The sequence below is a fragment of the Lepisma saccharinum genome, chromosome 25 (assembly GCF_977018435.1).
Source record: "Lepisma saccharinum chromosome 25, izLepSacc3.1, whole genome shotgun sequence".
NCBI lineage: Eukaryota > Metazoa > Arthropoda > Insecta > Zygentoma > Lepismatidae > Lepisma > Lepisma saccharinum.
This window is the reverse complement of record NC_139253.1, coordinates 54,521,754-54,549,607: the sequence shown is the minus strand read 5'-3', so window position 1 is coordinate 54,549,607 and position 27,854 is coordinate 54,521,754. Positions and strand designations below refer to the sequence as shown.

At 40.4% G+C, this 27,854-nt stretch overlaps 1 protein-coding gene across 2 annotated transcripts in view; it reads right to left on the bottom strand.

The window, feature by feature from the left end:
* The window catches only part of sdt (MAGUK p55 family member stardust), a 225,424-nt gene that overhangs the window by 37,272 nt on the left and 160,298 nt on the right, over nt 1-27,854 (bottom strand). For both annotated transcript variants that reach the window (XM_083111502.1, XM_083111501.1), the window contains exon 6: nt 10,506-10,720. In XM_083111502.1, the coding sequence (XP_082967628.1) occupies nt 10,506-10,720 (215 nt within the window). The remainder of the gene's footprint in view (nt 1-10,505; nt 10,721-27,854) is intronic.

Here is a 27,854-nt window from a genome sequence, read left to right as displayed (position 1 = left end):
GAAAATTAATATTAAACATTCTGTAATAGAAAAAAAAATCATTCATTTATCAAGTGGTTGCTATTTGTTTACCGGTTGTCAAAGGTTTCTGACCAATAAAATAATAATACAATTCTAGCAATGCTCATAATAGTTTGCTAAATTATTTATGTAACCAAACCATGCCTATAGTGGTGCAAGAGTCTCCCATTACAGCAAGTAGGATCAGAGGTAGACTTCGAGATCCATGTTTTAGCGAAGAACAAAAAAAATCAGCCTTATGGTTTCTATTGTATTCATCACAAATAATCATATTATTATTATCAACTATTTCATTTATTCGGTTCGTGTTGCATATTAATGGTGTTGGATTCTCGTCAGATTTTTTGTGTGTAGAAATCGAGCATATCGGAAACTACAGGAAGAAGTTATGGAACTTTCACTTATACAGGGCCTCTTATTCACTTCTGCAGGAGCCCCTAAAACCTGTATTGTCGCTACAGCTTTTGCTGGTGTGTATTAACACCATTATCAAAGTATTAACATTTTCGACCTTTGATCAAGATATCCTGGATTCGATTTTCAGTTGTGGCAAATTTGAGTTTCAAAGAGATCTAGTATCCAGTGGCGGCGATTGAGTTCCAAAACCGGAAGGGGGGGGGCAAAGACAGTTTATTTTCCTTTGTAAATAAGGTTTAGCATAGTGAGGGGGGGCAAAAGTGGCGAAAAGTGTGGGGGGCAGCTGCTTCCCCTAATCGTCGCCACTGCTAGTAACGTTTATTCTATTTGTGCTCAACTTTTTCTTTGCATTCTGTGGCAATCTGGACAAGGATATTATTGAAGGATTCTATTTTATATTGCTCGAACTCTGTTTGCTTAGATATAACCATATCATCACTTTTCAAAACACCTGCCCTCCCCCCGTTAAATTCTCCACTGAAATTTGAATGTTGACACACATACAGATGATGTGAATGAATGTCAATTTATTGATATGATTGATTTCCTTTATTTTACTTCGCTTTTTGTGCCACTTTTCGCTAATTTGCGAAGATGGGGATGAGTGATGATATGCTTAAATTGATGAATGGACACTCACAAACATCCATGCCAGAGATTCGAACCCGGGACCCCTGGCATCGTAGCGCGATGTGATAACCACTCCGCCACGGGGGCCGACGAATGGATGTCAATGAATGAGCATAACTTAACAGTGAAATTTCACCAAACACACGAGACGTTACTCGTGGATTAACGAAATTCACGGTCAAAGACACTCGTGGTGTGCCAGGTTGGGGGAAGGGTGTGGTCCGAACAGTTTTCAGGCAAACGATTTTTAAATTGAGCGGTTTTCAACTGTTCAATATGGTACCCGCACCAAAAGAATTGATATCTGTATGACGAAGGAAAATACTTGACAATGCTTGCTTGTATTTATTTATTTATTTTATTGTTGTTGTTACTCTACAACCAACGGTAGTGTTTATTAACAATGAGCTAAAGTCTGAAATGTCGATGTTTAGAATGTCAACAGTTTTCAAGCAGAATTTATTTTCCAGGAAGCCATCACTCTGAATACGTTCTAATATTTCAAAGTAGGAAAATAATAATGTTATTAAGAGTGAGAGTGTTTCGGCCTCGAAGATGTACTTTTTTAAATAAACCTGCAATTCAGACTGAAAATACAAAATAAATAAAATACGTAACAAATACGAATACAATCAATGGCTTATAATGAACCCCTACGCATTCGGACAATTGCTTCACTATATCCGAAATTCACTAAAACCGAAATGTCTTCCATTAACCTGAATTGCGGTTAGTAGTGACAAGAGGAAATAAGAAGCCTTAGGAAGAAGTAGTTTGCATGGCAGAGACAGTAGCGTAACTAACACGTTCTGCGCCCCCCCCCCACAACTTTCAGTGTGCGTCCCTAGTCGTTTTTTTTTATATACTTTATCTTCTAAAATATTAATTCACGTCTACATTTGCCTACATTAGGTATCTACAAATATGAAAACACTTGCATGTAATCTGAATCAATCGAAAAACTGTCACGAAAAGTTAAGACAACAGACAAACTGTTAAAAATTATATTCTATAATTATATATGAAAATGCACTGTTACTACAAAAATGCCGATATTGTTAAATGTCCAGTACCAGTCCTCTGCCTTTTCTCGATACAAGCAAATTCTTGTGCTAGTTTGAAAGTCCCGTTATCGAGCCCGATCGCTTCCGATTAACAGTTTCAGTCCACTAAATCTCACTCTTGTCATTGTGTTCAAGTAATTTTTTATCAACTTTAGCTTGGAAAACAACCTCTCAGTTGTGAATGAAGACGCAACAGGTAGGTCAAATACAGCAAATGAGCAATGCATACGTCAGGAATGATACTAGACAGAATTTTGTTTTCTATCAAGAGGAATTCTGAAACTTCGCTGATGTTATGTTTCTTCATTTGATTTCAGTTGACACTAGATTCCGGAAACAAATAATTTCTGTACATCTCATATTTCTCCAAGAAATTAATAAAACATCAAAAGCATGGTAGGAAATGGGTCGAGAAAGAACGCATTTTCCTGCCTGTCGTCTACACATTAGCAACGTAATCAATGACTTGAACTCTTCAGCTAAGGTTTTCCTTTAATCTGTTAATCCACTTTCTACTTTTCTAGTGATTAACATTTTCTGTCTGCGGCTGTAGGGGCATAAAAAAATAATATGCCTGATTGGAAATATATTCTAACGCCGAAAAGAAAACTTTAGTGAACTATCGGTTTTTCTTAATTTATCCTTCTTACTGCTCCACCCAAAGCTCGTGCGCCCCCCCCCCCCGGGGGTGTTATTTACGCCACTGGACAGAGATCTATTAATGAAACAAAATATCAAAATAGTACAGCTGGCAGCCGACGAGAAGAGCGCTGGCAGAAGAGGTGTGACGTACTGCCAGGCGACTCCACTGTTTCGCGTGGGGGAGGTGCTCTTCCGCCAGAACATTCTCGTCAGCTTGACAATGACCCGCCAAGAAGAAAACAAGACTTCCTTCTCCCCGACCACCCTCAACCACCCCTAAATTCTGCAAATGAACCTGACCCTCCCTTTCCCTCTGTGCCCCGTCTCCCTTCATTCAGCGATCTTCTCGTCGGCTGCCGGCTGTACTGATATTGTTAACTGACACGCATTACCCACCACTCGCTCCCTCCCCCAATTTCTATTTCAGCCGCTCTACGAGTTATCAAAACAAAAACAGGCAGATAACTCCTTTTTTCAAGTTTTCAAGTTAAAATAAGAAGGCTTATTTTATACTGTACTGTACTTATGACGCTAACAACGACAATTTTTAATGGACTTTTCATTTTCTGGTTCACTAAAGCCGAAGTTGAAGGTTCACTATAAACAACGTGCAGGCACGTAGCCAGAGGGAGGGCTAAGGAGGCTGAAGCCCCTCCCCGAAATCCTACAAATATCTAATTTAAATCGTGTATAGTGGTAATTAATTTTACTTCCTTAGCAGGATTAGAAATTAGATCGAAAACGTTTAGTGTATAATAGAGGAACCAGGCTATATTTTTTATTCTACCATTTAATCCAAAGAATAAATGGATCCACAGCTCTCAAATGTATAATTTTCTTCGTGAGAGATCACACAATATAAACTTCATGAGTAAAATTTACCCCTAACTTTTAAAGCCTCTTTTTAACGGAATGTGTAAAAGTTAATAACAAAATACAATAAGTATGAATTTCAGTACACTAACTGTACAAAATGTAAGAAAAAGGGTCAACAGTTGTGTTGGATATTCATTCATACGGTGGATCGAGTTAGCAAAGTCTCCCCATTTGTATCTAATAATAGTATTTGGATTAAAATTGGTTTATTATTAATGACTTATAATAGTTAATATTGTAAAATGGTAATAATTATCATTATTATTTCTACTAATCAAGTTTTATCTACTAATATTTCTGGGGATGCCTGTGCTGATAAGGGATGAGCTCCTCCCGAAAATAAAACCTGGCTACGGGCCTGACAACGTGTTATGTATTTGTGTCGGGACTGATAATTTAGATTCACTGTAGCCGACTGTCAACTACAACCGAGTTCACTACATCCAGAATTGACTGTATTAGTTCAATGGTATTATACGTTGTTACATTTGTTGTCGCCGTGGAATGCACACGAAATTGAAACATAGGTCAAGTCGGGAGATCTTAGTCCTTTATTGCATATGCATGTTGACAGTGTTGGTGACATACTGACACAATATCGAGTATCTTAGTGAAAGCATTTAATCTCCTTCTGATTCCTGCTGAGAAAGGAAAGGTAAACACGGATGGATAGTCAGACACGGCCATTGCATAACGGAACTTCCTCCACGTTTTCTCTTATTAGTGTCCTAAAAGAAAGTGAAAAAGTACACGGAAGTGAGTTTTTTAGCTTGAACTTTTGTCGAAAATTCCAAGAGTTCGTGAAAATCATGTTGTTCGATTATTCCATTTGGATTAATGATACAATGAAAGCCCCAGTTCTGTTAAAAGAACGTTTAATAAGCACACCCAGAGTGAAAGGATTATACAAGTGCGTATCGATTCCATACGCTGAATAGAAGTGGGAGATTCACAGACTATTGGCTTCTTCTTCTATACGTTTTGTTTGGCCCTTCTCCTTACATTATGGCTAACTTCTCGCCAGTTTGAGCTTTCCCCCCTTAATACTAAAGATACGAAAACTGTTAGCTCACAGGCTACTAACAAACATTATTCGTGTAGTGTTTCCATCTTTTTACGCTAACTTTATATGTTGTCGTTGCAAATACAAAGAAATCGTGCGTTTCAAAAGTTGAAACCCGTGAGGAAAAAGTCCTTCCCCACTGTTCCCACAATCCTTCGGCAACCCAAGGCCGTCAAAGTTCACGTAACGACGCAGCTGGCAAGATTGTCAACAGAACTTACCTTGCTGAATCCACGAGGATACACAATATCCAGCACCCTCCATGCGCTCACACGATCAAAACCTGGGACCACCAACTGCACAATATCAGTCATTATAATACGAACTGCCAATGCGTTAGCTCGCGAATTAGCAGTGTTCTGCGGCACAAACCACAACAAAGAAGCTGCCGAACGACCTCTCCGCGGAGAAACGTTCTCATAAACTGAGTTTCTGATGACGAATTGTAACCTCCAACAACTGGGAAAACAACAACATTGTTCTTAACCAGACGGTGCCTAACACTGTGTCACGCACGTCATGCTTCGCAACTATATCCTGTTCATTGTCGGGCGTTAATACATCGCAGCGACGGAGGGAGGGGGAGGGGAAATGAATGGGTAGACAGGCACTAAATTAAACATATTCACACGGCTCCCAGCGAGACACAGGCGAACAAATTTTTATGTCGCACATAATTACATAATTATAACGGAAAGAAGAGCCCTACTCTCACAGCATATGTGTTAACTAACATCGACGCACGATTTCCATGTGATCCATTGCGTTGAAAGTTGCGTTACGTAAAATACAGTATACTTAGTACCTCATACAATTACGGACACTTTTGGATTGTATTGATTGTATTGACGGTATCGTTGTAACAGAACTTCCGTCACTGTATATAATGAAATAAATGTCTGGTACGACAAAAATAGATCTGTAGCAAAATTATAAGTTCTGAATAAACGTAAACATCGACACATTTGCTAATCATTCTGAGTGCCTCATCCTTTCATCTTGCCCAAATGTCAGGACGGGTACTTTTACCTAGCCAGGCTACATTTTCTTTCTTTCTTATTTTTTCCTTCTTTTGAGTCTTTTTTTTTTTAATCGCAGCGATGAGGGCGAATGATTAGATAAAACTAATGAAGCGACACCCGGGACTCGAATGCAGAACTTACGTGCCGAGAACGTGAATCGAAGCCAAACAAAGTATTAAAAAGTTTGGCAAACTTGTTACGGATCCACTTTATGCTCAGGCAGGCAATTAGGGACTGAACCTAGCGTGCAGTTGAATTCGAACCTCCATTCCTGTTTTAGATGTAAATTTATGCTTCTCTATACATTTGGTGATGGCGTAATTAGATGATCATGCCATTAAAGCATTACTATGGAAAATATTACAACTTTATCAACCTTTGCATTACTTTCAATACTTTACTCGTATTTTTTTTATTCACTAAAATGCACTTGGTAACATAAATGAAGATTGTGCTTAACTAACTTTACAGTAAAGCGAAATATTGATTTAAACATGTAAGAGACACATGCAGAATTCCAATACATTAAGATACCTCTTGTAGAATATTTAATAAAATTATGCACTGAAAAATGTGTGCATCGATCCCCCCCCCCCCACCCCATCCATTTTGGGAAACTACTAGCATCGGAGTGCTAACTCGAGTTAAGTTCCTAATTTTCTATCGACATTGGTGGCAGTCCTGTCATACTATTTCTTAGGCAGAAATATTAATTTGTCCAATTAATAGTTTGCAGAAGATCAACCATACACACATCAGGCTATGCGTAGAATCACAGAAAAACGCCATGTGTTGCGCGGGTTGCCTACCCGATGGCACATGGAAATTTCGAATTGAAAGTGAAGTCTGAAAGAGTCAAATGTGTTTTTGTGTGATGTAAGAGGGTGAAAGGGTTTACACCTTATTGAAATTTGACAAATTATTATTTGCTGAAAAAAGCGATCACGAGAAAATTACACTGCAAAACTTGCTCCCTCCATTAACAAAATACTTTGTTTCGACCAGATCTATACCCCTTCCTCAATCATGGATGTATTTCTCCCTAAAACAAACCTTACATTTAATATTCGTCGAGAGACTAAGTCTTCAGGAAACATTTAATACTTTTACATTTATATGAAACATAAAAAGTACCTGTGATTTATAAAAATAAAATTATAAAAAATAACGTCACGTGCGAGAGCTGCACAAGTATAAAGTTATTTTTGATTACCCTGCATTGTTTTCGTTATTCAAATACTGTCCATAGTTCATGAATGATTTCTGAAGGCTGTTTCATCTTATGGCGAGGATGAATGTTTAGTTTTCTCGCAACAAACAGGCCTGTTTTGAAAAGTTTGTTTGTGTGTGCGTGTGTGCCTTTGATGATCAATATATTGCAGAGTTATGTACTCCTGTTTGTTGTTGTTGGTGTTCAAGTCAATGAACTAAACACTCCACCCCCTTATAGCACGTACTGGGTGTGACACTGTCGAAGGACAGGAACAATGACGTCAAATCAAATAATGTGGGAGGCAAGTTTGACATAAGCGACATTATATATACACAGGGTGATTCAGTAAAAGCGTATAAAAAGAAAGCAGAAAATAGCTGATGCAGCACAGAACAGTTGGCGATAGGGAACAAAGGGTCGAAGAATACAATGGGATGGATTACTACCTCACTTCAGTGTGGACGTCCGCATCCATCTTGATGTTACTTTTTCTGCTCGCTGGATTGGACGGCGATGTTTTATTCCCTGGCCTGCGAGGCTACCCGACCTGAATCCACTCGATTTTATTGTCTGGGAATAGCTCAAATCACTTATTTACGAGACTGCAGTAGACACGGACATGGGATTAGTTGTCAGGATTGTCGCCTATTGTGATGAGAGTCGCAACATGCCAGCGATGTTTAAAAGCGTGCGTCAGAAATCTCGTACGCTGCTGTTCTACTTGCATTGTGGTTGGCGACCGTCATTTTGAAAGAAAAAAAACTGTTGAGAGGTACCTAATTGTACGTTGTTAACACAGGTTTGCCAATGCTATGACACTAATTTCAAAGTGTACAAGCATGTGATTCATACACGTACATCAATGACATAAATGTCGCTACTCCGTGCAAGTCAGCAGTGTCACTACCTGTCCATACATGTCACTTATTTGCCATTCCTATGAATGACGGTACGCGCCACCGCTTCATATGTTTCAGCACATATCTCGTTACGCTGACTTCTCCAACCAACTATTCAGTGGCTGTTGCATATTTACAGTTGTTTTCTTTCTCCCGCTTTTAGTGAACCACTCAGTGTGTGTGTGTGTGTGTGTGTGTGTGCGTGTGTGTAATTGTGTGTATGTATACATAATTTAAAGAGCCCGGATGGGTGATTTCAGGTTCGAACTTTTAAATCCTTGCACAGAGATGCTCTGAGGTTCACTCAACCTATATATAATACATGGGCACCCGGGGCAAAGGTTGCCAGAGGGTTGTGCTGATCACATCACCTACACAAATTGCCGAGATTGTGAATATGAGTCGTAGTCCCCGTCGATATGAAAATAGTATTTTGTCTTCCGTGATTCTGCAGTAAAATATACATCACAGTATGCCGTATTTTCATTCCGTTGTTTAATTCTAACTTGAAACTCGTCAAAACACCACCAAAGAAACAAACTATCCATCGCTATACATGTGAAGAGTCAGCAGCCTTACAAGTAAGGAAATAGCTAACCAGAAGTCGTTTGATGGAAGCAGCTCACTCGTACGGAAGATCGCAGTGAGATTCTTCACCCATCTCTTGAGGCAACGACAACAGTCTTCATTGTATAACACATGGTGTGTGTGTGGTAAGAAGTTCCCATAAAATTAGGAGGCGTTGAAAGTTCATCAACTGTTACGTCTCGAGACTCAGAAACTGCAGTTCGTGCAGTAATTAAGCCCAAGAATACCCCTTCTGTTGTCCAATGAATAATGCAAACACTGCCACACCCGGGCGCCGATCTTGCTTTGCTGCTAACTTGCACAAAGGAGCTCACTTGCGTGTGCTTGCACACTTGGAAATCAAACACTGCAAGGGGAACGAAGTTAAAATTCAGCTGCTGTCGGGTCATTTTCTTGGCTCCCGTAACTACGTAGTTTCCTATGAATTTTCATCAGTTGTTTGTCTTCACCGTGCTGGAAATATTTTCTTTTTCTTTTTAATGTAACAATATCGTGAAATGAGACAAATATCGAATCGAAAATTACAGTGTATTCACACTCCTCACTACGATATTTTTTAAAGTATTGGGACTCAAAATTCTTGATTCCGAAAACTATACCATATCGAGCAGTTGCTTATCTGAGATTTATTTGAGGAAAAAAAATCGGTATATTTGTGCTTCCATCATGCCCAATTAGAAAACTAAGCGAAATAACTGAATTAGTGGCACTGTCTTTTAAAGTTGGTTTCTCGTATGTATCCAATCCACGGATCATCGTAGTTGTATTTTCGAAATACTTACACTGAAAATACACACAGAAAATGAAATGCATCAAATCTATATGATGCACCATAAACGCATGGATTGATGCACTAAAGTGTGGTTTTTTTTTGTCTTTGCCAAGAAACAGGTTTAGTTTGATGCATTTGCGTACATCATTTGTAAAGGTAACGCGAAAGTGATGCAAGCATTTCTTTCTACGTCAAGCAGTTATGTTAACGCATTAATTGGTGCGTTTTTTGATGAGCTTTCATGAGTCTTTCTTGATGATGAACTTAAGCATTAGGTCGAGCCATCGACTTTATGCATTTTCTTTTCAGTTGGTGCATATACTTTTCTATGCGTATGATTCCAATACATTACTAAGTAAGAATATGTACATTTTAGCCAACAGCCTTGATTTGAAACAATTAACTGAATCTCACTGAGCCAAAGATATCAAGTTGATAAACCAGTTATTCTATCAAATAATGTTTACGAACAAATTTATCACTTTTCGGGGACATTCCATTGCCACGGGTGGGACACGCTGACCACATTTTAAATAGTACCTATTCTACTGATAGTTAAGCAACATTTTGCTTACGGTTTCTGTGCAATGAAATATTAACAAATAACTACCATTAAAATACTTTCTCAGATATATAGCTACAAGTAAACAATTTTGTGTCACGGGTGCCTCCTTACTTAACAATAAATTTATTTTCATTTCTGTAAATTGTCAAATGATGAAAACTTAATTATTTAAGATAAAGAAATAAGGTAATTGACCTTTGAATATTCTAGTGTTTTTTTCTTTTGGTGTTACGCGTGGGACACAATACAAAATATAAGTAAATCAAAAAGTTAAAATAAACTAACAATATGTAAAATGCCTTGTACAGTCACGGACACTTCTGGGTTGTAATGATCCCATTGAAAATCAATGGAGTTGTTACAATCCAGATGTGTCCGTGACTATACCTTCTAACAATTATGTATAATACGTGAAATTTTTATCCAAAATACATTTTTTAAATTGTTCACTCACAAGATAGGATAAGGTTACAGAATTGCATTTAATTTTAAACATTGAGATTCAGGGACACTTTCACTTGCCCCTTTGGCACAAATGATTGATAATGATTATGCTCCCACCACTGCTCGTCGCCAAGTTTGGGAGGCCTATAATATTAGAAGTGTACAAATAGATCTCAGAACTCTTCCAATACCAAAATGAGGCATATCCCCCGAGGACAGTTCTTGCACCAGCCACTCACATAGTGTTACAACACAAAAACTGGAGCTAGAAGAAAATAAAGGTACTTACGTCTCTGACGAGTAGCTGTGCATCGCCGCAGACAGGATTGGACAGTGGTTGAACGCCCCACACTTCCTGTACCTTATTATGGATTCCTAACGCGTGATTGAACTGAGGACTAAGCAGCACCGTCTGGACTGTGGCTATCTCGTTATCGAAATTGTGTCCATTCTTCTTCAGCTGCACCTGAAGTCGCTGTAAGGCCTTCAGCAAATCACTGAAACCTGGAACACAAGAAACAAAACAATTGTAGGTGGAGACACGGGCGCTACTCGCATACACTCACACATCCAACGCATACGTCACTTGAATTTTAAGCTGACAAACAGCCAGAACTTACATGGTCACTCACAATTTGAAACATGAAATTTCACAGGTACCAACTGTTATGTGAAATTTTCTCACTTCATTGAACTTATAGAAAACCATTTACGCTCTGCTGTGGTTCTGTCACAGGTAATAATAAACAATACTGAATGCCAAGCATCTTAATATCAAGAATCTTCGAATGTAAGTAGTAGTTTTGCGATCTAAAAGATCGTTGTTCAGAACGTACGCTTCAATGGCGTCTTTTCTCAGTGAATGTCGTATCTTCTAACAGTGCTCCCACGTGCACTAAGTTCACAACCACCATCATTTCTTTTTTCAATGCCTCTACGATGGTGTAATGGTAGCATCGTCGCCTTTGTAATCAAAGGGTCCCGAGTTCGATACCTGGTGGGGGCACATACTGATTCGGATTTCACTTGAAACTGTAGGTCCGGTCCCGACTTGCCTATCTGTGCATTATATGGACATAAAAGAAACTTTGACTTTTTTTTCAAACAATTATCATGTATATTTTTTAAATATTATTGAATAACTGGATAGCGCTTCAAATTCGCGTAGTTGTGTTCTTCCCTGGCGGGGAAGCGGCTCCGGCCGGCGCCCACCCAGCGTCGTATAAAGTGGGTACCTGGTGGAAATTCTGGGGGGGGGTAAAGGCGGCCCGGGGCGTGGTGCTGATCACATCACCCCGCCTTCGGCCGAGATCAAGAAAGTGTGGGGTCCTAACTCCACACCCCATATACGCCTTCATGACGTGGTGCAAAGCACAGGGAAGCACTTTACTTTTTAAATTTATGTTCTTCCCAAGGACGATTCCATGAATGTGTGTGTTTCTTCATAAACAAGTCCCGATTCATAACTAGTCTTTCTGAGCACCTTCAAATTCTCTGTTACCCCCATCAAGATTCGAGAAGGGACAAATTTATGATGTTTCCCCAACAATATATCCTTATCCCTTTTAAGGTTCAATTGGTTCCGTATGTCCAGGATATGAAAGGCTGGATAATTAATATTCCGCTTTTCAAAGATTCTGATATCGTAATTGCATTTATCCAATTTACGGATGATCCGGATATCGAGACTATTCGGATTTCCAGGATCAGGGATGAAACCCAGAAAAAAAATCTCTGTATCGTACCAAAACTGCGGAATGTCGGTCTCGTTTGAGAAATGTACGACATACGATTTTTTTTTCATTCAACGAACTTATTACGCGAGTTATTCAGACATACAAGGGGAATATTTACATCATCATTTATAAGCAGGTCGTTCATAGTTATTGCGAAATTAATCCATCAACGGTAACTGTGAACCTGTGCACCGTGGTTGCATACATTAAGGATAAATTTCAGTTTCTCGAAAGTTCGTATCGTCAGAACGAGACATCGAACCGAAAAAAAAGACAGTTTTGCATAAGTTGCACATCCATTTCAATTTTGTCGAAATAGGCTTGAATATTGGGTAGAAAAAATAAAGTCTCCGATGTACTGTTGTGCATTTCTCCTGATGTGGCAGATGAGATGCAAGCAGTTGTATACGTCGATTATTGATCTAGATAAAAGCTATTAAAGTAACAACAAGTGTCTCAACTATTGTGTAGTTATTTTGAGGAATGAAACACCCATTCTCTAACTTAACGCGCTATTCAAATCCACATACGTCGTATTAGCAACTCTGACATTATTTTCTTCAACCTGTTTCCTTTCCGTTCAAGTGCTATGTGCAGTTATATCAGCATGGTCCAAGAGTAGGGACTCTGGAAACGCTCTCGCTTTGTAATCAAGGTCCTGGGCAAATCGGAGCTCCCTTTAAACTGAAGATCGAGTTCCGATTAGCCTATATATGTGTGAAGCGGACTTAAAACATGGCTAAAAAAAAGTCAGAAAATTGTAAATCCACTTTAACGCTAAGGATTACAGATGGATATACATCGACCTCGCTCCAAACACAGCTCTTCAGAAGAGATACGTTAAACCAACCAAACAGCATTTTGCAGTTACGCTTTTCTGGTTCTCTCATGGCGACATATTCCTCCCCTTTGGTTAAGAAAACGGTAGCTCGCGCCCTAAAGAAAGGCTGTTTCACATTGAAAAATGCATTAATTTCCAGACTTGAGAACGAGGCTTAAAACTAATCAGACCTCACACACGAGACTGTTCCAACGACGAATTATTTACGGTCTTCTGGGGGTATAAAAGGTGATGTTTTGAGAAACTCACTTCCACGTAATACATCCCGCTAACTGCAGTCTTGCAGGTCAACGAGAGACTGGCGTCTGGACCTAAGGAAAGTATATATAATCCTCTTCAAGGCTGTGTGTTGTCCATGCGTGATTTTAACTAGGAGATCTTAGTCCTCAGAGATAAATATTGCCTTTAGCTACGGTAAGGAGCTGGACCCCGTATAATGTGACGGGTGCAAGTAGCTTAAGTGCTGCTGACGCACCCACAACTTTAATTTTAATCAATCAATCAATTTATTTATTTATGGTTAGTTGCTTGATTTGGTGTTTTACGTCCACTTTATGCACACTAAGGCTAATCGGGACTGGACCTACAGTTTAGAGTGGAGTCCGAACCACTGTGTACCTCCACCGGGTATCGAACCCGGGATCCCTTGATTACAAGGCGACGAGGCAACCACTGCGCCATCGGGGAGGCCCCTAATTAATTTATGACCTTCTATCTTATTGATTAATTGATTTGCTGTTTTAAGTCCACTTTATGCACAGTAAGGATAATCGGGACTGGACCTACAGTTTAAAGGGAATCCGAACCACTATGTGCCTCCACCAGGTACCTTCTATCTTATGAACTGACAACTAAAATATACACTTGCGCTAACTGACAATTAAAATATACAGTTGTGCTATGATGTAGTTTTGTTTTAAATATATGTGTACGAAATGTTCTTTTGTGTTTATTTTTATCCGAAATTAAGTGAGGAAAGAGGTAAATGTATCGTAGTGCAGTACAGAATATGTATGTAAGAGAAATCTATTTTGTTTTGGCTAGTGAATAAAATTAATTATATACTTTCCACATTCACTTGACTACTGAAGATCTACATTAGGGATGGTCACTTTTTCGAAAAACATTTTTTTTTTCTTTTTTTCCGAAAATGGCCATCCCTAATCTACAGGAATAAGTAAGTCAGTGCTGTTAAGTCTAAGGAGCCACAACGCATTGGCATTACAGTGCGAAGAGATTGGGAAATAAAGTTACACTTCATATAGAACCAATTGGAAGTCGACATAAAACCGGCTGAAGGTATGAGGATTGCAAAACGTGCTTTGTTCGTTACGATTGGAGAGAGAATTCACTTTGATTGGAAGCTGTGATAAGTAGCTAGCTTCGAGTTCCTGTTTTAACACGTTTATGAAGCACGAAGATTTTTATTTTTCTTTCTACTGGTTGCGTTTTCGTGTTTCAGATGGCGCAGTCGAACGGGAAAAGATCATTTCCGTTTGTGCAAGATGATAGAAACACAACAATTATCCCTTACTTAAACAAGCTATTGAAGAGAATTGTACTATACTTCGTGTAGGAAATCGAGTTTTGCTACCAAATCGCCGACACTGTAGAGTCCTCCTCCCCCCCCCCCCCCCACACACACACAGAAAATAAAAGTTTGGTAATTAAAGGAACTTAACGATCCCCAAATAATCCGACCAATTAACATGAAAGTAGTTGGATCTATAATCTCCATCATTTACGAAGGCGGTTGTTTAGCGGTAGTTAAAACTCTTTTCATATTTTATTTTTGACGAACTCACAAGAAGGGGCGAAAATCAAGAAACTAAGAGACGGAAGTGTTCTACCAGGAAACATTATAAAATATTATAACTAAAATATTGTTATATTATTATATTAAGTACTCCTGCGTTATTTTGTATGATAGTTGTGTATATATATATATATATATATATATATATATATATATATATATATATATATATATATATATATATATATATACAGGGTGTCTACTAAATGTCTGTTTTTAAATTCCAGGTTTTTTCCAGGTTTGTCCAAGTCTATTTATATTATTTTCCAGGTGTACACTTTTTTAAACAAATAAAAGTTGTTATTGTTAATAACCCCTACCAGAAGGCCAGTTGAGAAAAAAATGCAGTAAATAACAAAAGCAAGCCGAGTTCTCGTCTTTTAACTGCCGTGTAATTCATATCCCTTGGTAGTAGTATATTTTTTTTACATTTTGTCTTTAGTACAAAAGTTCTAAAAATTATTAATTTAAATTCTAAGCATATGTTAATTTATATAATTACATGTTACTGCATATTCTTCTTGGATGGGGAATGGCCAGTTACTTTAATTGTACAAAATTTACTCATACATACTTGGTCATACCCAGGATCAAGCTTTCACCAACTTTCTCAAAATTAACGAATAAATCCCTTGAATCGCAGCATTCCCCCCGAAATTCAAGTGGAGGCAGTGACAGACCCTGCTCAGGTATCCCCTTGGTCGCCATTCACGAACTCACAAAACATAAGCCCCTAAGTGAAGTGGACATATATAGTAAAGAAGGTAATTTTGAGGAAAATACAGGTTTGTGGTTAAATTCCAGGCTTCTTCCAGGTTTCCCAGGTCAGTAGACACCCTGATATATATATAAATATATATATATATATGTATATACAGGGTGTTTCTAAAGGTCGTTTACAACGCTTGGGAGGTGATTCCTCACACGAAAACAAGCAAAAAGTGTGAGTTCCATTTTTACGACTGAGGCTTCGTTTCCGAGATAGGAGACTCGCAAAAGGTGACAAAGTGAACGTCACACCTAACTGGGACGAATACTATCACAGATAGAGAGGCGGTTCCAAGGGAATCATAAAGGAATCGTATGTGCTCAGTCCGGAAGTCACTATGAAAAGTTCACTGCACGCATGCGCAATGGAGTCCTCAAAGGAATTGGGGATTTCCAGCAAGAACAATGCATGGAAAGGGTATGTAACGCAGCAAGAAGGACCGTGACAATGAGAAATGCGTTAAGACAACACATCCCGACCTCAAACATCAAAACATGAGCACGGAACACAAAATCCGAAAAGTTGAGCACGGTTGCATACCCCAGTTACACGCGAGGAATGAACGAATCATGTCATGTGGCATACGAGACACCTATTACTCCACCATGAGGAGGGAAAGAAAAACACAATATCAGATGATTGCGACAACGTGTATTTTTACACGCGACAACTACGTAATATCACCCCCCCCACACACACACACACAACAAACAATACATGCTACAATGTCTTACGCACATACAGTGCGTGTCACTGTACAACAACTGAAGATGTCACTTTCACCACACAAAGGGGGTGGGGAGAAATACCAAGAGTGTTTTCACTAGGATTTGCCGAGGGCAATAATCACAGACGGTTTTCAAAATGTCTGCCGTTCACTTCTTCGCAGAGATGACAGCGACGAATCAAGAATTGTCGAGTACGAGCAAACAAGCCAGGTGTATCTGCTACCGTCGCGTCGGCGACGTTGATGCGAGCTGATGTGACAGGTGTGTCGTATACGAGTGTTTTCATTTCTCCCCAGAATAAAAAAATCGAGAGGGTGTGGATCTGGCGACCTCGGTGGCCAAGGCACAGGCTCATCCCTACCAATGAACCTATTGCGAAACACGTCATGCAGGAAATGTCGTACATTACGATCGAAATGAGCTGGTGCCCCATCGTATTGGTACCACATTTCTTGCCGCAGTGCCAAAGGTACGGTCTCCAACAGTTCAGGCAGAACCTCACTAAGAAATGCATGTTACGTGCGACCATTCAGGCGAGCAGGGAGAATGTATGGTCCAATTAAATGATCATGTACTATCCCGCACCACACATTCACTGAAAACCTGTGCTGGTGATGGGCCACAAAAGTGCATATGCGTTGTCAAAGTCCCAGACATGACTGTTTCTACTATTGAGGACATCCTGGTGAAAATGGCTTCATCTGTCCACAATACCTTTGCCCCGAAGTGAGGGTTTGTGTTCAGCTGATGCAACAACCATTGGCAAAACTCCATACGAGGGCGAAAGTCACGAGGTAACAGTTCTTGTACTTTCTGCAGTTTAAAAGGGTGCATTCCTTCATCTGACAACACTCGCCAAACATTCACATGAGACGTGTTTCGTGCCCGAGCGAGCACTCGCGTACTGGTGCCAGGACGTTCTGCGACCGCTGTTAACACATCTTCTGCAAACTGATGTGTGCGTACACTTTGGGGTCTTTCAACTTCTTGCCGCGGTGGTAACACTGACCCTGTTTCACGCAGTCGACTGTCCACTACCTGAAGGAAGGCGTGAGACGGTAAACGTCTATGTGGAAAGCGTTCTCCATAAAGACGCCTTGCCTCACGGCTATTACCACGTGCCTCCCCATACATGAGATGCATGTCTGCTAGCTGCTGGGTCGTATACGCAGCCATCTGTGTAATAGGGAGCTGGAACTGCAAAGTATCGTTTTTGTTTAACACTAGCACACTGCACAAATTGGCCGTATCACCGTACGAACACCACAGACCAATTGTTGCGATACTTGACTTGCCCACTCCACCACGTCAACTTCTTTTAATACAACATACTAGTACTCTTCAATGCGTGTGACAACCTAGAGCGAACTGCTGATCATATCCCAGCACCTGCAACACGACTGGGACGACTGATGGAGAGAACCAACCCTTCGAGCTCCTCTCGCGGATACAGCAGTCATGAAGGTCAAACGTAGACTACGAGAGCCAGACTTGCCTGCGGAACACTTCCAAAACTGGTCTCTTTTACGTCACAATGATCGGGTGCGAACACTCTTGGTATTGCTCCCCACCCCCTTTGTGTGGTGAAAGTGACATCTTCAGTTGTTGTACAGTGACACGCACTGTATGTGCGTAAGACATTGTAGCATGTATTGTTTGTTGTGTGTGTGGGGGGGGGGGTGATATTACGTATTTGTCGCGTGTAAAAATACACGTTGTCGCAATCATCTGATATTGTGTTTTTCTTTCCCTCCTCCTGGTGGAGTAATAGGTGTCTCGTATGCCACATGACATGATTCGTTCATTCCTCGCGTGTAACTGGGGTATGCAACCGTGCTCAACTTTTCGGATTTTGTGTTCCGTGCTCATGTTTTGATGTTTGAGGTCGGGATGTGTTGTCTTTAACGCATTTCTCATTGTCACGGTCCATCTTGCTGCGTTACATACCCTTTCCATGCATTGTTCTTGCTGGAAATCCCCAATTCCTTTGAGGACTCCATTGCGCATGCGTGCAGTGAACTTTTCATAGTGACTTCCGGACTGAGCACATACGATTCCTTTATGATTCCCTTGGAACCGCCTCTCTATCTGTGATAGTATTCGTCCCAGTTAGGTGTGACGTTCACTTTGTCACCTTTTGCGAGTCTCCTATCTCGGAAACGAGGCCTCAGTCGTAAAAATGGAACTCACACTTTTTGCTTGTTTTCGTGTGAGGAATCACCTCCCAAGCGTTGTAAACGACCTTTAGAAACACCCTGTGTGTATATATATATATATATATATATATTCAAAATAAAATCACAAAATGAACTTGAACAGTATTCACTATTAAATTAATTTTGTTAGAAGATAATCGCGCTATTCGTCAGAAAGGCGGGATTTTAATACTTTCCTTATCTTCGTACAGTGCTGTAAAGGGTGTCTGGAAAATACTGGATATTTTGAATCGGAGCTATAGAGAAGGGAATAAATAGTTGAAAGAGATTTAATCATGGAAATGAATAGTGCGGACGATGCCAATGGATACATACATACCGCTGAAGAGATGGGTAGATTTTTGACTTCATGACGACCTTTTCTAAGCAACCATTCCTCCAGTCGGAGGACATCCTGCATAGCTCGACGTAACATGTCCGCACGAATCGGGGCGATTCTTCATTTGTAGCAGGTCGAGTAGAAAGGATCTGTGAGGACATCGCCCAGATTCCTGTCGAGCTATGCAAAATCTACTCATTTCTTCAGCGGTAAGTATGTAATGGCAATCGCATCCTCCACACTATTAATTTCCATGAATAAATCTTTTGCAACTATTTATTCCCTTCTCTCACTTTCAAAATGTCCCATAGTTTTGGGACACCCATTATAACCTCTGATATCTAGCATTCTAGGGTGACTGGGTAAATTCATTTGTTCTTGAAAAAATTTTGCTTTCCTATACAGGGTGATTCAGAATTCCTATTACACACTTCTAGGGGTTGTAGATGGGACTTAGAAGATCAAGTTTTGATAAGGAACTCATGTCCGGAAACGTACCGTTGTGGTACTACACAGATGACAAGATCACATAATTTCACATCTCCCGCTTCACGGTAGGCAACCCACATTGACGGAGGGCGACGTCTTTAGTCACCTGATGCCATGTGTGCTGCTTCCAAAGTCCTCTGTTTAAAATCCGGTGTGCTTCGACCTTCACGTCAGTTGCTACTCAGTCGTTGCGGAAGACAGTACAGTATGGTTGAATATACATTTGCCGAGAACACGGACATGTTGTTAATTTACGGAGAAGCTGGACGTAATGGTAGAGCTGTGCAACGTCTGTATGCAGAGCGGGAGATGTGAAATTAAGTGATCTTGTCATCTGTGTAGCACCAAAACTGTACGTTTCCGGACATGGGTTCCTTATCACAACTTGATCCACTAAGTCCTCTCTACACCCCCTAGAAGTGTGTAATAGGAATTCTGAATCACCCTGTCGATATATATTAGGTTTCAGGTTCACTCTCCCCCAGAATAAAATTCTGCGCACGGTGGAATAGTTAGCGCGCTCTAACACTTGCACTCGTTACCAATAACTAAAACTATACTGTTTCCGAAAAATTGTCTATACCTAGATTAAAAACTTAGGCTATAAAGGGGCATTCAGCCTGCGTACCCCAAAGGATTATACTGAACGCCAGAGCCTTGTTGACCAGCAAGACTGCAGTTACCAGGGTGCATGTGACGTGATCAGCACCACGCTCGGACTGCCTCTGGCACTCCCCGTTAAACAAAAACTAGTATTTATGCGCACGTACACACACACACACGCACACAATGTTCATATACAACGCAAAGAAAGAACTGCATTAGGCCATGTTCCAAGAGATCGATTCTATCTTGGGGAAGTTCCAAGGTGAAGGCCACAATCTTGGCTGAATTCAATACACAAGCAGGAAATTGATAAACATGCCTGTATGAAATATACAAGCAATAATTGATGTGTTTATTGAATTCTGCATTCCCGCTGGTATCTCTGTAAACTTATGGCTTTAAACTATTTCTATAGGTTCGATTCGAATGGGGAAGGAAAGAAGAGTTTACAGGATTCTTGTTGGGAAACCTGATGGGAAGATACCTGCAGGAAGGTCAAGACTAAGATGGAGGGATAACGTCGAGATGGACCTGAAGGAAATCGGTAAAGATGGAAAAGATTGGGTTGATCTTGCCCAGGATAGCGATAGATGTAAAGCTTCTGTTGCTGCAGACATGACTCGACTGGACCCTTGGCGATTTTTTTCAAATTTTCCTCTTCATTCGAAAAACCGCTGATATATTCCAAAATATGTCCCGGGTTCGATCCCCGGCCGGTTCAAATCCGGGAACTTTTCTAACGTCGGAAGCGGCCCCGGCGCCCACCCAGAGTCGAATGACATGAGTACCTGGGGGAAACCCTGGGGGGTAAAGGCGGTCAGGGGCGTGATGCTGATCACATCACCCCCACTCATGACCGGATCAAGAAAGTGTGGGCGTTACCCCCACACCCCCTATACGCCTTTATGGCGTGGTGCTAACCACAGGGGAGAACTTTACCTTATATTCCAAAATATGAAAAATTACATATGCTTAGATTTCCATCTAGAGCATTGACGTGACATTTCCTGTAGTTTGCTTTCGCTGTTATCGATATATTCTCAAAAGTTTTGCGATTACGTAAGTCTATTAAATTATTGATAATATCTAGATAACAATGAAAGGAAACTACACGAAAAGTCACGTCAATGCTCTAGAAGGAAATCTAAGCATATGTAATTTTTCATATTTTGGAATATATCAGCGGTTTTTCGAATGAAGAAGAAAATTTGAAAAAAATCGCCCTGACGGCTGCTAAGAAGGCTAGAGAGTTTCAATATATTTCCATGATACACAAGAGATGCAGTTGCTTCGATATAATACTATATGTTGAAAGGCAGCTCCACAACAACTAATACCACAAGACTGCCCATTTCGCTTTCAAGGATATTCATTAAAACTCAAAAGTCCAGCAAAACTTTTCAATTTAAAAGCATTTCTCCCTTTCCCGTAAGAGGCACCTACCCATTCCCCCCTTACGCGTTAAGCGGATTTCAGCCTGTGAGCGGGGGGATCTTGCATTAGAACTTGTGAAACTTCGCCAGGAAATTTTACATGAAAATCCACACCTTGACAGCTACTTTGCAGTTTTCTATTTGAAATTCTTTCCAGGTTGATACAATTGACTAAGGAAAGGCTTCGTTCGACTCGTCGCAACAACCAACTGTCACACAACATTTGGAAAAAGTGTGAAACAAGTCTGAAGAAATTGCGACTTTACCAAAACCGATTCTGGTCCAGGCTTGAATGTCATGATGCATTCATGCATTTAAAGATCAGGAAGAAATTTATGTGATCGAATTACCAGAAATAAGAACATTATTGTCATCTAAGCTACGAAATATGAATATTAAAGGAAAGATAATGACGTAGAGTCAATTAACTGTTAGTGAACTAGTTGTAACCAGAGGTGTCGGCTAATACGGTACATAGGAACATGGGAACTCCATTTCGTTCGAACACGCAGATATACTTTAGCCTTAGGTCGTACAATAAAATACCATATATATAGTGGAACAACAAGGAAAGAAACCTGCGCAGAACGTCATCGCGCTGGCGGGTGGGGGAAAGGACAGGGGAAGGAGCCTTCACTGCGGCTCACGTCAGTGTTGCCAGACCTATAGATTTATCGGGAGAATTCCTTAATAAACTATTTCTATGGAACGTCCAACGGCCTGTTCACAAACACGTTTTCTGCTCATCTAACTTGAACATGGAGGGGAGAAATAGAGTGGAACTCCACTCAGCCATGAAAGGTGATGTTTGAACTGTGAAATTTATGCCAAACGATACTCAATTGTGCTAGGACATTATTATTATCTTATTACTACATTACTATTTTTAGATGGTTGCATTTTATCCCACCCGAAAATCTATTTCTATTTTAGTTATTTTACGTCGCTTTTGTGCCTCTACGGGTAAGTACGACAATATGGATGAATGAAAAACTGATGAAATGGATGAAGTGACACAAACACAGCGAAACGTCCTTGCCTTACTAGGTAGAAACACTGACTTCGTAGCGTGGGCAAATTATTTTATACATGTGTGTGGTGTTTCTAGCAGATGGGGAGGATAGGTGGCACCCTAGCATAAGCATTGCTATCTTGAATTATTGAGGAAGACATGCTGTCTAATTCACCAAATATATTTCACATACGTAATGCATTTTCTCACTATGGTGCAGGACGCGTGCTCGCTCACCCCTAACGATAGCTGTAGACCGAACACCAGCAGAAGGCAAATTAATTTGTTATTGTTAGCATTCGACTTGAAAGATTGTGGAAAATGAATGTTGACATAAAAGTACCTATTATTTCAGACGTATGAGTTGACTTCAGTCACAGTAATTAACATCCATTATTATAATAGGGATGTAGGAACGTGATAATTTCAAACTCAAGTGGTGTTTTCTGAGAGGGCAACATTATTACGGGGTAATTTGCCTCGTTTACCTGCCTGATAAAAATACATTGTTTCCCCCTCGCTGAAAAAATCTGTGGACGTCCCCTTGCCCCCAGTGCGGACGCGTATGCCGCCCCCACCCCCGAGAACGTTGTTCATCCGCTACTATTAGATCATCGGATTTTGTAGCAGATCTTCTGGTTTCCCAAGGAACAATCTCCAGATTTTTTCAAGTCTAACCTGGCAACACTGCACCGAGAACCGATAACGGCAGGGAAGATGCGCGAACGCTTTTGACGGAAGGTGTTTTCCTTGTGGTCGAGCTATAGTATATCACACACAAACACGGTGTGTATATATAAAGAGTCTCTTCACATACATGGCGTTTCACATTTCATGTTCTTCTCTTTCATTTCTGTGAAACCTTTCCAAGGAGAAAAAAAGGAGACAGAACAGATTGCCATGTGAACGACTAAACACTGCATGTTGCATGCATTTCAGGTAGGGAAAGTCCCGGAAAGTAGTAGGCAGAAATGTTCAATAATTGTAAATCCGTTAAATTCGTGAAACGTAGATGTTGCGGAACTACGAACAGATGGTAGCATCTGTCAAAATAAAGTTGTGAAGGTGCAACAGTGAAATGGTTTACACTTTGTAATTTGTTTGCGTGTGGAGAAGGTATTAAAAGTTATGCAGCCCTGCTTTTCATGGTCAACATCAAGGAATTCGTTCACTTGGGGATGTTTGCTTTTATAAAGCATTAGTATGATTAATGACATGATAAAATTGATAAAGATAAACTCGCAAAGATTACCGATGTCCAAGCCGGAATTCGATCCCGTGACCTCTGGCGTCGAGCGCGCTTTGCTAACCACTCCGTCACAGTGGTTGACTCAAACAGAAAGAGATGCATACAGATCATCATTATTGTTAACTGATATGAAATGTCTGGCAGTGCCGTTTTGGTGGAATAAAATGTGGACGTTGTAGACATTGCTGATCTAGAATGTACTCGTGTATGGAAACAGCGTTAACAGTATTAGCCATGTATTCTCACGATATATTGTAATCATAATTAGGACTAAAAACTTGTTTTGCCTGCAAATTTATTTGACAACACTGAAATAGATATCAAACAGAGAAACCTATCTTGGATCAGTTTCTCCACTGGTTTCTCAAGCAGAATGTGAACATTAGCATGCAATGTAGCATTGTACATTGTACACTGCTTTTAAACTATACAAACCTAACCCTACGTTTCGAGAGAGCACAAGTAAGCCTTTAGGGGGCCCTCAGCCATTGGCATAGTATAGGATTCGGGAATGTAAAATATAAACGTCGTTACTCAGGGGTACAGAAACTAAGACAACATATACAGGTAAAGGCAAAGTTAAAGTTCCCTGTGCATATAGCATCGTGCCATGCAGGTACATTTAGGGTATGTGGGGGTGGGGTCACACATATTTTCGATATCGGCAATCTTGGAGGTGATGTGATCAGCACCACGCTGCGGCCACCTTTAATCCCCCCCATCCCGGGTACCATTTAATTTCAGGCTGGGTGGGCCTTAGAGCCGCTTTATGCGGGAACAAAGCCGGAAAAATTCCGACTTAAGAACACCCACTCTGGGTTTTCCGTGTGGCAGTCAGACTAGAACCAAATCACGCCAGAATTTCACGAGAACTCCAGTGGTGAAGGTTTCTTCAACCTATCTTTAATCAGGAAAAAGTTATGACTGCATGATTGTAACAAATGTATCAATTTCCAGGCGTGAGAAAACAGTGCCATATATATCACATCACCCCCTTCCAATTTTAAAAAATTGATTTTGATTCAATTTCCAGCCTAACCTGTTTCAATCATGAACAATTGTACCCAGCCTAACTCCCTTACTTTCTATAGGGGTGTTAAGGGACTTTTGAATCACCCTTTAGGCCCTTATGTGACCTTGTCAACTTAGAGATCAAGAATTACACACATACATTATAATGTATGTGTATGTGTGTGTGGGGGGGTGTAAAGGTAGGGGGGCCTTTGGTAATATTTGGCGGGGGGGGGCAAGATTTGTAGATCCGGCATTGCTGCTCAAAACGTAGTGTAGGAATAGTATAGTTTAAGAGTACTATACAATTGATAATGTCCCATTAACATTGCATGCTAATTTAGAGCCACTGTCACCAACATTCAGAGGATGTGAACACCCAGCGATATTCCCCGCGTGACGCCACTGCTTTCAATTCTTGGCACGTTAAACAACGTTACATCTTGGGAGCAGTGAGAAAACATCTATACACAGGTCAATCACAGCCCCCAACAGATACCTCGTGAAATCCTCCCCTTCCTTATCACGTGCCATTTTATTGGCCATCTCCTCCTTCGCGAGGCGAGGTGGAGGATGCGGAGTTTGTGGAAGCCGCCATAACTCCGTCCCATGAAGTTCCAGCACAAAGGGAAATTGCCGAACGTAAATTTCCGTCACGATACTCTTTTATAATTTACGCCAGCAGGCTCCACGTAATCAAAATCAATTATCAAAAGAGAGCATGATATTTGGCAGGAACATGGGAGTTTCAAATTACAATCAATCAAAATACGGGGAGTCTGCATACAATTCGTCCGAAAGACGACTTCCTGACAAAGTAAATGCTGACGGCAAGCAATAAACATGATCCAAATTAATCTGTTAATTATGGTTTGCTATCCTGAAGCACGTAATTAACTTTTGCGAAACTAGATTATCGAAAGATAACACGTGACACAGGAGAAATTTTCAAAGGCTTCATTCCACACATTTACAAGTTTCATGTAAATATTTGCAGTTGCAGTTATTTGTATATGCATTACGTCAGCTTGCAAGGATCAAAGCGTTTCTTTTACGTTAATGGAACTGCAATGGCTTGTTCCATTAAGTGATTACCGCAATCTGATGAGTACAGGGTGACTAGTCTAGGACCATGATAAAATTCAATTATAATTCCCGGTTTTCAAGAACTTTCCTAAAATTCAAGGGTGCAAGCAGATATTTTCTCAATTTCAACCTTACTTATTACCGCCTCTCACTATCCACACACACACACACAAATACAGGGTTATCCATTTGGGTATGGGTAAAATAAAACATTAATAGAAACGTAAATGTGATAGTAGGAAAATTTTCGTGTTGGTATTTTCGTGCGTGACACATGGGAGTTTTGCTGTAGTGTGTTGGCTACAATGAAGTTTGAACTGATTCGTGGCCGTGGGGGACCAATTGCTTGGACTCCCAAATCCCCAGATTTAACCCCTCCAGACTTCTTCGTCTGGGGTTTCGTTAAAGACACTGTCTATTCACAGAAACCAACAGACATACTCAGACAAACACAAGTCACAAATGTTACGGGATATACCGTGCGACCATTTCGATCTGTAGCCGAGAGATCGGGAGAAACGTGGCGGGCGGCGCTGACGGAGGTGCCGACATTTGCGGCCTGTAATGCCCGCATATTTTTATGGACATATGCAGACATTTATATAAATATTGCAAAACTAGCACTAACCTGTGTTATAAGAGTTGTTCAAAGTGATGTCCACCTACATTCACACATTCCTGGCATCGTTTGATGAAATTTTGATTCACACGCAAAAGTTCTTCTTCCGTAATTCTTCCTAATTCTGCCCTTATATTGTCTTTTAGTTCGTCGATGCTATGAGGGTTATTTCGGTAGACTCTATTTTTCAAGGTTCCCCACAAATAATAGTCACATACGGTAAGATCTGGCGAACGTGAAGGCCATAAACCTCTTGAAATTATTCTGTCATCAAACACCTCCCTTATAGCGTCCAAAGAATCAGCGGCGGTATGGGCTGTGGCCGAATCTTGTTGAAAATACCCATATTGTCTCTCATTGTCTGATAACAACTGAAAAAACGGCGCGAGTATTTGTGTGCGGTACCTCTCTGAATTTATTGTGTCTTCAAAAAATATAGGCCCTATTATTCTTTTGGCACTTACAGCACACCACACACCAATTTTTGCATCGTGTAACGGAACTTCGTGTATTATTCGGGGATTTTCAGTGCTCCAGTACCTATTGTTCTGTGAACAAACATGACCACGCAAGTGAAACCATGCCTCATCCGAAAAAATTATTAACTGTGGATAAACAATACCATCTACAATATTCTGCAAAACCCAATTACAGAAATTTACTCTACTTACGTTGTCAGGGGGCCGTAATTCTTGCACTATAGAAACTCTGTACGGTTTTAATTTTAGTAGCTTAGTGGCTGTATGTGCTGATGATTTTGACACGCCCATCTCCTGTGAAACACGGCGTAGAGGTTTGTTTGGAGAACGTTCTAACGCTGCACCAATTTCATCGAGTTTTGCTTCGGTTAGAATCCGTCGTTTTGCTTAGGTGTTTTAAAATTTAACGATCCAGTTTCTCGTAATTTAAGGACAAGACGTCTAACCGTATCTCTATGTGGAGGTGAAACGCCTGGGAATTTCTGTACAAATTGCCTACACACGTCTCGACACGAGTCTGTTTTCACGTAAGTGTCATACATAAAAATTCTTTGTTCTAACGTGAACCTTGCGGCTGGCATTCCAATCGTCTGACTGACACAACACACATACACACTGCAATAACACAAACAAGTAACGGCAAGTAACCAAGAATAACACTCTTACGCACAGTACGAAATTAACACGCTCTTGGTTTACATCTGCCTGCCACGATATTCACAGCTCTGTAGTCGCGAAGGAACAAAAAACTTGAGCTAGGAGATTTCGGATTGCAAGGAAGCTCACGAACACCATTAGCTTTTAACGGTTCGTCTGCAGCGTAATCTTGATACAGTGTTGCACATTCGAAACCTCCAAACGATCCCCATCGACACAAAAATCTTTCAAGGATATAAACTTAAGCAGGACGTTACTGGTCAAAACTATGATTAAAATGTTTTATCTGTGGCTCTTAATATAATTTCTAAAGCGTATTTATTTGTGTATATAAGGGTGGAACTTGGAAGAATTACAGAAGAACTTTTGCGTGTTATAACACAGGTTAGTGCTAGTTTTGCAAGATGTCCACAAAAATAAGCGGGCATTACAGGCCTCAAATGTCGGCATCTCCCTCAGCGCCGCCCGCCACGTTTCTCCCGATCTTTCGGCTGCAGATCGAAATCTACGAGAAATTGTTAACTAAAAAAAATTCAAATTTACCTAATCAACTTCAATCATATTTTGTTATT